An 11382-nucleotide genomic window follows, 5' to 3' on the forward strand; every position below is an offset into this window, starting at 1 on the left:
AAATACAAACATTTAGGCATATCCATATAGTTATATGGGCCCTTCTCATTTACTGTGTTTGACACACACAGAACAGGTCCTCGGAAAGATTTGTAAGTTCACAGTGTTTCTTCACGGCGCTTTATTTATGTGCGACAACGACGAAGGAAATATGGCGGCGGCCATGGTGCAAATGTCTTGTTTGTACCGTGGGATGCTAGCGGTCAGGGCAACTGGAATACGACCGCTCATCCCAGGTCTGGTGCCGTCGCATTTTAGAGCATTTTCTGTGAAGAAAGAGAAAGAGCCGGAATTGGAAGACAATCCATATTATAATAAATATCAGGAAAAGATAAAGAAACTACGAAAGTAAGCGCTAAGTCAAACGCTAGCAAATATTAGTTAGCACCAGGCTAATATGCTAACTAGTTTGGTGTGCAACTCCCACTGTTTGTCACTGGATAATGAACAGGGAAATGAAATAACAAGGTGTAACAACCATGGGTAAGACCTGGTGACCGCTAAGTATTGCCTACTGGGTTAACTAGCTTTGCATTGCCTTTAAAACATATATATATATAAATAACGTGTGTGTATGTTATGTAACGGAATGTATGTACAGTTGAAGTCGGAAGTTTACTTACACTTTAGCCAAATACATTTAAACTCAGTTTTTCCACAATTCCTAACATTTAATCCTAGTAAGAATTCCCTGCCTTAGATCAGTTTGGATCACCACTTTATTTTAAGAATGTGAAATGTCAGAATAATAGTAGAGTGATTTATTTCAGCTTTAATTTATTTCGTCACATTCTCAGTGGGTCAGAAGTTTACATACACTCAATTAGTATTTGGTAGCATTGCCTTTAAATTTTTTTAACTTAGGTCAAATGTTTCAGGTAGTCTTCCACAAGCTTCCCGCAATAAGTTGGGTGAATTTTGACCCATTCCTCCTGACAGAGCTGGTGTAACTGAGTCAGGTTTGTAGGCCTCCTTGCTTGCACACACTTTTTCAGTTCTGCCCACAAATGTTCTATGGGATTGAGGTCAGAGCTTCGTGATGGCCACTCCAATACCTGGACTTTGTTGTCCTTAAGCCATAACTTTGGAAGTATGCTTGGGGTCCTTGTCTATTTGGAAGACCCATTTGCGACCAAGCTTTAGCTTCCTGACTGATGTCTTGAGATGTTGCTTCAATATCTCCACATAATTTTCCTACCTCATGATGCCATCTATTTTGTGAAATGCACCAGTCCCTCCTGCATTAAAGCACCCCCACAACATGATGCTGCCACCCCCGTGCTTCACGGTTGGGATGATGTTCGTCGGCTTGCAAGCCTCCCCCTTTTTCCTACAAACATAACAATGGTCATTATGGCCAAACAGTTCTGTTTTTGTTTCATCAGACCAGAAGACATTTCTCCAAAAAGTACCATCTTTGTCCCCGTGTGTAGTTGCAAACCGTAGTCTGGCTTTTTTTATGATGGTTTTGGAGCAGTGGCTTCTTCCTTGCTGAGTGGGCTTTCAGGTTATGTCAATATAGGACTCATTTTTACTGTGGATATCGATACTTTTGTACCTGTTTCCTCCAGCATCTTCACATGGTCTTTTGCTGTTGCTCTGGGATTGATTTGCACTTTTCGCACCAAAGTACGTTCATCTCTAGGAGACAGAACTCGTCTCCTTCCTGAGCGGTATGATGGCTGCGTGGTCCCATGGTGTTTATACTTGCATACTATTGTTTGTACAGATGAATGTGGTACCTTCTGTGTTTGGAAGTTGCTCCCAAGGATGAAGCAGACTTGTGGAGGTCTACAATCTTTTTTCTGAGGTCTTGGCTGATTTCTTTTGATTTTCCCACGATGTCAAGCAAAGAGGCACTGATTTTGAAGGTAGGCCTTGAAATACATCCACAGGTACACCCCCCAATTGACTCAAAGTATGTCAATTAGCCTATCAGTAGCTACTAAAGCCATGACATCATTTTCTGGAATTTTCCAAGCTGTTTAAAGGCACAGCCAACTTAATGTCTGTAAACTTCTGACCCACTGGAATTGTGATACAGTGAATTATAAGTGAAATAATTGCTGGCCAATCAGATTGCTCAGATGACCGAGTCTGCAGTAACGTAGCAGGCATAAAAGAAAGCTACGGCGAAATGTATACTGTGAGATTTTAAATCAATGACTAGAGAGACTGTCAAAGAATACAGCAAAGAGCTGCTGTTTTTATGAGTGAGTTCATGTTTAAGTTCTTACTCTGTTGTTGTTATTATTAGTTTCTTGGGTCTTTTTTAATATCAAGGAATATTTCACTTTCTCTGTTCATAGGAGTAACAACATGAATTTGCGCATGAGGCAAAAATAATGCGGTGTGACTCGAGTTTTGCCATCAGCTGGAAGACTGTGCCCCTTTTTGGTCAGTGTCAGTGGAGGAAAGGGAGAGTGGAGGGACGTTGAGAGACGGACCCTCAGTCTGCTGCTCTCTCCTTCCGCTGAGACTGACCATCAGATGCAGGCACCATCAGCCCAGTAAAATAAAAAGCAAATGATTTAAATGTATGCTCACTCAGCTGTGCCTCACAAGTAATACAACAATGGATCTATTATCGGTGTGATCATGGAGCCTGCCTCATATTTTGAAATATATATTTTTTAAATGTCCCGAACAACAATGCATTGGCAGGTAAATTCAAGCAAAGCCAGTATGCGGTGATAATGTGTTGGGTCTACAGGTTACTGCACAAACCTCATTGCTACAGTACTGTTTTTAATTGGTTATTGTTGCATAGGCTTACATTTTTTAAGTCACGTTAATAAAAAAATCACAGCGGTAGATCTCGGCGTGCATTTTGACACCGAAAGTGATCTTGACTCAGAAAAGGTTGGTGACCACTGCTCTAGGCTGGCCTTTAGTCCTCAAACTCTAGGTGGAATTTTGCCGCCCTACAGTTTTCAACCATTATCATCACCCATGACTACCTCGTGAACTATAATCCCGACGCTGTATTTTTAAATAATCATAGCTCGCAAACATGGTTAGCAAGAAAGAATCCTTCAAAGAAAGAAATATACACAGTTTTCCACAGATCCATCCAGCTACGGCTTTCACCGTCTAAACCCGGACGACACTGGGCCAATTGTGCGCCGCCCTATGGGACTCCCAATCACGGGTGGTTGTGATACAGCCTGGAATCGAACCAATGTGTCTGTAGTAACGCCTAAAGCACCGAGATGCAGTTCCTTAGACCGCTGCACCACTCGGGAGCCCTTGCCTTCAAACTACACTTCCGCTACACTTTCTGAGTTACACTTTCTGATAGTGACTGAGCACACACAGGTGGTCGCATCTTGTCTTATGTAACCAAGCTCTGTTACATGAAGAAAGATATACGCGTGTGGAAACTCTAACCCTATCAACGCGTGTATCAATTTAACCTTTTGCTTCCAAAACAGTACCGCAACCATGCGTGTCAATGTTCATATTAAGCGTCTGGGCTCTGAACAAAACACCCCCGTACGTACAGAAGACCCCTTCGTCCAATGACTCTTATGTGTAAATGATCTGCGTCATGATCACGGGCTAGGCTGACCTGTACCTTAGTTTTGAATTTGCACATTTCCTAACCAGAAGTTCTTTCATTTTTCTTTTTTTAGTGCCAACCCTCAGGAGTTCAATGCTCGGCTCGAGAAGCGAATTGAAGTCAAGAGGGAGCCTCTTGGACACTCTAAACAAGCAGAGTTTGTCAAAGTCATGGAGCAGGAGGTAAGTTAATGCATAACATATTTTGTTGCGTGTAATCATAATGCTTAAACATGGTCTGTTAGGCTACCCACCGTTGCTTGGGGTGCGTGCATCCTCTCCCCTGTTGTGGATGTCTTTACGCTGAAAGACTGCGAGCCCATAGATGTAGCTTTGTCTTCGTGCCAATATGCTCTACACCAATGTAGGGAAACACTGTTTAATTGTCTCCAATTTGATATGCATCAAATCTTACCTTATTTGCAGTTGGAGAAGCGTGACAAGCAGGCTGATGGTTCAGGCAGATTCACTAAAGACAAGGTGAAAATGAACAAATGCTGTCCTCGATAGCATTGTAAATAGCTAAAGAGAATGTGGAACGGCATTGATTGATACTATTGACATTATTGGATTGCATTTGTATACAGCTTTTCACAAGGTTTAAGAGCCCATTACTTGTTACCCCTGTATGAGGGTAACTCACCCCGTACACCTGAGTGATCCCATTAATGTATTTTTTGTTTTTGCACAGACCCTAGGATCTATCCTGAACTTGGACTTGATCCAGGATAATTCAGGAGAAGAAATTGCGGAGGTATGGGTATTTACATATTTAGAGATGAAATGTCATATCTAGGTGAAGAACCATGGTATGTTTGTAACTTTCATTCTCTGTTTTCAGCTGTGGAGGCAGTATTATGCCACAAAAGACACCATCAGTGCTGTCATACCAGTAAGTTTGCTATTTTGTCAGAAAACACTTTTGCCAGTAATTTGACTTGCTTTGCTTACCTATTTATTGACCTTAACAAATGTTTTTTTTGTAATTGCATAATTATTCCTCCCTTTTAGGCTCACATTTTTGAAGTAATTTTCAACCGAGCTAAGTCGAACCCCGCGGTAAGAATCTCACTGCTCAGTGTCTATTAGGACTGTGCTGTAATATGTCAAAATATTTGATGATAATAAAGTGTGTTTGCAATGACATTGCATACAAATTGGCGAACAAATTATTTGCCAATTTGTCTGGCATAATGACAAAAGTCAGAGCAGACGTGATTGTAACATGCAATAAAGACCACTTGGTGGCAGTATTGCTCCAATAAAGAATGCATTTTATTATTTTGAGATGTCATACTCTCAAGTTCACAATTGGAACTCTTGTTGGTTGATGGTCGCAAAGCAGAATGATGGTAATTTAATGTCAGATAGTTTACTCAAGAAACAGTTGAAAATAGACAGCGTTGATGATGATTACAATCTGTGACTCCCCTATCTCCAGTTCCTGTATGCGTTACCCCAGAAGGAGGGCTATGAGTTCTTCCTGGGCCAGTGGTCGGACCACGAGCTCCATTTCACCTCCCTCATCAATGTCCAGGTATTATTCAAATATCCGAATGGATGTTAATATTCAATTACTTTCTGAGAAATAAATGTGCGTATTTTTTGTAGGGGTGAAATGCTTTGTCTAAAACGAAAGACAAGTTATTTGGCTGACTTTGCTACATAGCCTACGAGGATAAACCATTACATTAATATGTTTATAAAACACTTTTATGATCGTTTTTATGAGTGCCTCATACAAAAGACACACTGGTATCCTACAATCGAGGTAAAGTTGGTTTCACATTCAAGACATTCAAGACATTCAGGACATTTGCCAAAAGCCATTTACAAATGTAAAATTCAATAACTAATTCACTGTCACATAATCATCAAACTAGATATTATTTATTCTATAAATGTCTAGCATACTTTTAGAACATTTGTTTTGAATACAAATTCCAGTTTTGATTTTATAGAAATACATGAAATCTATAAAATGCCTATTAAAGCGATATAAATCAATAACTAATTCACCGTTTGTCACAGAATCATCAAACTACAGTTGAAGTCGGAAGTTTACATACACTTAGGTTGGAGTCATTAAAACTTGTTTTTCGACCACACATTTCATGTTAACAAACTATAGTTTTGGCAAGTCGGTTAGGACATCTACTTCGTGCATGACACAAGTAATTTTTCCATCAATTGTTTACAGACGGATCATTTAACTTATAATTCACTTTTATCACAATTCCAGTGGGTCAGATGTTTACAAACACTAAGTTGACTGTGCCTTTAAACAGCTTGGAAAATTCCAGAGAATGATGTCATGGCTGTGGAAGCTTCTGATAGGCTAATTGACACAATTTGAGTCAATTGGGGGGTGTGATTGTGGATGTATTTCAAGGCCTTTTTTTTCAAGGCCTGTATTTCAAGGCAATTTTGCTAACACCTGAAGGTACCACGTTCATCTTTCCAAACAATAGTACGCAAGCATAAACACCATGGGACCACGCAGCCGTCATACCGCTCAGGAAGGAGATGCGTTCTTTCTCCGAGAGATGAACGTACTTTGGTGCGAAAAGTGCAAATCAACCTTGTGAAGATACTGGAGGAAATGGGTACAAAAGTATCTATATCCACAGTAAAACGAGTCCTAGATCGACATAACCTGAAAGGCCGCTCAGCAAGGAAGAAGCCACTGCTCCAAAACCGCCATTAAAAAAAGCCAGACAACGGTTTGCAACTGCACATGGGGACAGAGATCTTACTTTTTGGAGAAATGTCCTCTGGTCTGATGAAACAAAGCTTGGTCGCAAATGGGTCTTCCAAATGGACAATGACCCCAAGCATACTTCCAAAGTTGTGGCAAAATGGCTTAAGGACAAGAAAGTCAAGGTATTCGAGGGCCCATCACAAGGCCCTGACCTCAATCCCATAGAAAATTTGTTGCCAGAACTGAAAAAGCGTGTGCGAGCAAGGAGGCCTGACTCAGTTACACCAGCTCTGTCAGGAGGAATGGGACAAAATTCACCCAACTTATTGTGGGAAGCTTGTGGAAGGCTACCCAAAACGTTTGACCCAAGTTAAACAATTTAAAGGCAATGCTACCAAATACTAATTGAGTGTATGTAAACTTCTGACCCACTGGAAATGTAATGAAAGAAATAAAATCTGAAATAAATAATTATCTCCTATTATTCTGACAAAAAAAACAAGAAACTAGGACATTAAAACACTGGCAGAATTTTCATCCACATCCATTCACTTAAAATATGTATTTTAAAGTATAAATACCCTTCTAAGCCCACTGTCTTTCTGGACATTTTAAAAGGTTTGCAAATAGTTATTTCTGCAAGGAATGTGAATAATATAATATAATGTGTGGTAGTTGCACACCTCCCTGCTGAATTATGTAGAGCTGATTTGGGCCAGTTGATTTTTTTTTTTCTTCGTGAGCTTTTGTGGAAAAACAAATTTTCACATAGGCTTTGTGCTAGCAGTTTAAGAGAGAAAGAGAGCAAATAGCATAGCGACGGCCTAGTTGAAGTCCTAGTTTTAAATGGTTAGTGCCAGTAGATTGCAGAGGGGTTCACATACAGTTCAGAGGCAAATCATAATGTATACATTTAGCCCAGATACAAAACATGTACCGTCCACTTCTCGTGTTATTGTTATCCACCCTCTGGTATCTTTCAATACCCATGCTATTATTTATATATATATATATACGTACACTACCGTTTAAAAGTTTGTGGTCACTTGGAAATGTCCTTGTTTTTGAAAGAAAAGCTTCGAATTGATCCGAAATACAGTGTAGACATTAATGTTGTAAATTACGATTTTAGCTGGAAACGGCTGATTTTGAATGGGATATCTACATAGGCGTACAGAGGCCCCATTATCAGCAACCATCACTCCTTTGTTCCAATGGCATGTTGTGTTAGCTAATCCAAGTTTATCATTTTAAAAGGCTAATTGATCATTAGAAACCCACCTGGAATTTTCACTCAAAAGTATGCTAGACTTTTATAGAAAATATCATATGAAGTTTGATGTTTCTGTGACTGAATTAGTTATTGATTTATACTGCTTTAAATGGCATCTTTTATAGATTTTCTGTATTTACAGTGCCTTGCGAAAGTATTCGGCCCCCTTGAACTTTGCGACCTTTTGCCACATTTCAGGCTTCAAACATAGATATAAAACTGTATTTTTTTTGTGAAGAATCAACAACAAGTGGGACACAATCATGAAGTGGAACGACATTTATTGGATATTTCAAACTTTTTTAACAAATCAAAAACTGAAAAATTGGGCGTGCAAAATTATTCAGCCCCTTTACTTTCAGTGCAGCAAACTCTCTCCAGAAGTTCAGTGAGGATCTCTGAATGATCCAATGTTGACCTAAATGACTAATGATGATAAATACAATCCACCTGTGTGTAATCAAGTCTCCGTATAAATGCACCTGCACTGTGATAGTCTCAGAGGTCCGTTAAAAGCGCAGAGAGCATCATGAAGAACAAGGAACACACCAGGCAGGACCGAGATACTGTTGTGAAGAAGTTTAAAGCCGGATTTGGATACAAAAAGATTTCCCAAGCTTTAAACATCCCAAGGAGCACTGTGCAAGCGATAATATTGAAATGGAAGGAGTATCAGACCACTGCAAATCTACCAAGACCTGGCCGTCCCTCTAAACTTTCAGCTCATACAAGGAGAAGACTGATCAGAGATGCAGCCAAGAGGCCCATGATCACTCTGGATGAACTGCAGAGATCTACAGCTGAGGTGGGAGACTCTGTCCATAGGACAACAATCAGTCGTATATTGCACAAATCTGGCCTTTATGGAAGAGTGGCAAGAAGAAAGCCATTTCTTAAAGATATCCATAAAAAGTGTCGTTTAAAGTTTGCCACAAGCCACCTGGGAGACACACCAAACATGTGGAAGAAGGTGCTCTGGTCAGATTGCGTAAAAGCAACACAGCTCATCACCTTGAACACACCATCCCCACTGTCAAACATGGTGGTGGCAGCATCATGGTTTGGGCCTGCTTTTCTTCAGCAGGGACAGGGAAGATGGTTAAAATTGATGGGAAGATGGATGGAGCCAAATACAGGACCATTCTGGAAGAAAACCTGATGGAGTCTGCAAAAGACCTGAGACTGGGACGGAGATTTGTCTTCCAACAAGACAATGATCCAAAACATAAAGCAAAATCTACAATGGAATGGTTCAAAAATAAACATATCCAGGTGTTAGAATGGCCAAGTCAAAGTCCAGACCTGAATCCAATCAAGAATCTGTGGAAAGAACTGAAAACTGCTGTTCACAAATGCTCTCCATCCAACCTCACTGAGCTCAAGCTGTTTTGCAAGGAGGAATGGGAAAAAATGTCAGTTTCTCGATGTGCAAAACTGATAGAGACATACCCCAAGCGACTTACAGCTGTAATCGCAGCAAAAGGTGGCACTACAAAGTATTAACTTAAGGGGGCTGAATAATTTTGCATGCCCAATTTTTCAGTTTTTGATTTGTTAAAAAAGTTTGAAATATCCAATAAATGTCGTTCCACTTCATGATTGTGTCCCACTTGTTGTTGATTCTTCACAAAAAAATACAGTTTTATATCTTTATGTTTGAAGCCTGAAATGTGTCAAAAGGTCGCAAAGTTCAAGGGGGCCGAATACTTTCGCAAGGCACTGTAAATAAAATCTAAACTAGAATTTTTATTCAAAACAAAGGTTGAAAAAGTATGCTAGACATTTATAGAAAAAAAAACATCTATTTTTATGTTTCTGTGACAATCGATTAATTAGTTATTGATTTTTACCATTTTAAATGGCTTCTGGCGAATGTCTGTTGAATGTCCAAGTGTGTGAATATAAAACCAACTTTACTTCGGTTGTCCTTCACACGTTTCACACTTGTTGTTATTGTCAGTCAATCAAAGCAGTGTTTCCTCAAACACATCTTCTTTTAAAACCCATTTCTTCTTTTAAAACACATGTTTTTCGACTATCCGTATATCAGAAAGTTTAAAAAAAATAATGATATTCAAATAAATCGTATAGATCAGGACTCTCAACCCTGTTCCTGGAGAGCTACCGTCCTGTAGGTTTTCACTCCAACCCTAATCTACCACACCTGATTCTAATAATTAGCTGGTTGATAAGCTGAACCGGGTTAGTTACGACGGGTTGGAGTGTGAACCTTACAGGAGGGTATCTCTCCAGGAACAGGGTTGGAGACCCCTGGTATAGATGATGTACTACTATATTGAATAACACATGATGTTTTCCTGACCCTCTCCACAGACCATGGGAGAGCACGCCCCCAGTCAGTTGATCCTCTACCACTACTCAGACTTGCAGAAGGATAAGGGTGTGGTGCTCATGACTGCTGAGATGGATCCTAAGTTTATGGTAAGTTGTCACAGTTCCGCTTGATCATAAAGATGTTGAAGTCAGTGTTTGAAATCAGCAGCAGAAGAATCCAATTATGCATATGCTCCACATGCAACTTAACCGTTACCCATAGTCTAATCAGACGTGTATACAAACAGCACATTAATGAATTATACCAACAACTGTGCTGTGTGAGATGGTAATTGGTCAAGTATTTGGACTGTAGATTCAATGTAATTTTACCTATGGTATTTTGTTTGCTTATTACACAGCAGTCATCATATATAGCTTAGCTATTTATTGTGGTCCAGGCAGAGGAAAGCTTTTAACGAAACACTATTTTGCAGACTGTACATCTGGCTCAGTGCTTGGCCAATCAGGTGCAGCTGTTCTACGGAACCCAGCGGCAGGAGACCTTCCGATTGGTGGAGACCTTTAACCACAAACCAACCGACTTCAAACACACGGCAGTGATCGCTGAGTTGGAACAGAGTGGCATCAATCCTGCACTCACCTCTGGAAACTAGATCTAAGAGTTGTCGGACTGTAAAATGATGCTACAATTCACCACAGGATTGGAATTGCCAGGGGACATGGTCATTCATTTGGAGCCTCTTGCGTTTGCGGGGGATAATGGATGAAGTCTGTTGCTTGGGACTTATGACCTAGTTGAGCAGATTCATCAGTCAAAATGTATGCTAAATTCCTGGGCATAGATGATGTAATGAGTCAATGTTATTTAATCTCAATGTTCTTCCTCACCTCGCCCCTGTTAATCTTACAGATGCACTTGACCGTAGTCTCATCTTCCATTTTTAGAGCCTAGGTTACGTCCCAAAAGCCACCCTATTCCCTAAAGATTGCATTTGACCAGAGCCCTATGAGCCCAGGTCAGATTAGGGTGCCATTTGGGACACTATCCCAGTATTTTGTGTTTTCTGGTCGAAATATGCTTTTTATTTTTGTGTAAAATAACTGCAGGAATTTTGCTTTCAAAACATAAGGGAGTGTACAAAGATTGTGTACATACATACCTATCTAGCTTTGTGGTTGACACATGGATGAACTGTGTGTGGATACAGTAAAAAAAAAAAATGGTTAGACAATTTGCCTCCTTTTATTATACTGGTACTACATGGTTACATAGTTGTTACTTGAGCGATCACTAGTGATCACTAGTGGTCACATGTTATTCACCTGTTGCGCCATTTATACCTTGTAATAAATTAGAGGTATTGACAATGCCATACTGTTCAAGCTGGGTCTTCATAACATGCAACTGTTGTATGGTTATGCCAATGCAGAGATGGTTTTCTGGTTGTGTGTACTTTGCACAATCAAGGTGAACAACATTGTGAAGTGATTTACTGCAACTCAGACCAGTATAAATGTATAGCTATATTTTGACTGGTAGCCTGCCTAT

General features: G+C 40.0%; 1 protein-coding gene across 2 annotated transcripts; it reads left to right on the plus strand.

Annotated features, from left to right (window-relative positions):
- Positions 1 to 107: 107 nt before the first annotated feature.
- On the plus strand, positions 108 to 11065 carry LOC110524079 (ATP synthase mitochondrial F1 complex assembly factor 1). Of its 2 annotated transcripts, none has more exons than XM_021603397.2 (9): positions 108 to 348; positions 3636 to 3744; positions 3988 to 4041; positions 4253 to 4315; positions 4403 to 4453; positions 4573 to 4620; positions 5003 to 5098; positions 9870 to 9977; positions 10307 to 11065. In XM_021603397.2, exons 1-9 carry the CDS (start codon positions 128 to 130, stop codon positions 10484 to 10486), a joined length of 930 nt encoding a protein of 309 aa, XP_021459072.2. In that variant the 5' UTR covers positions 108 to 127; the 3' UTR covers positions 10487 to 11065. The 2 variants fall into 2 exon arrangements, with proteins under 2 accessions (XP_021459072.2, XP_021459073.2); XM_021603398.2 differs by having other exon boundaries at positions 346 to 483.
- The last annotated feature ends 317 nt before the right edge of the window (positions 11066 to 11382 follow it).

This window comes from Oncorhynchus mykiss, chromosome 5 (genome assembly GCF_013265735.2).
Source record: "Oncorhynchus mykiss isolate Arlee chromosome 5, USDA_OmykA_1.1, whole genome shotgun sequence".
Classification (NCBI taxonomy): domain Eukaryota; kingdom Metazoa; phylum Chordata; class Actinopteri; order Salmoniformes; family Salmonidae; genus Oncorhynchus; species Oncorhynchus mykiss.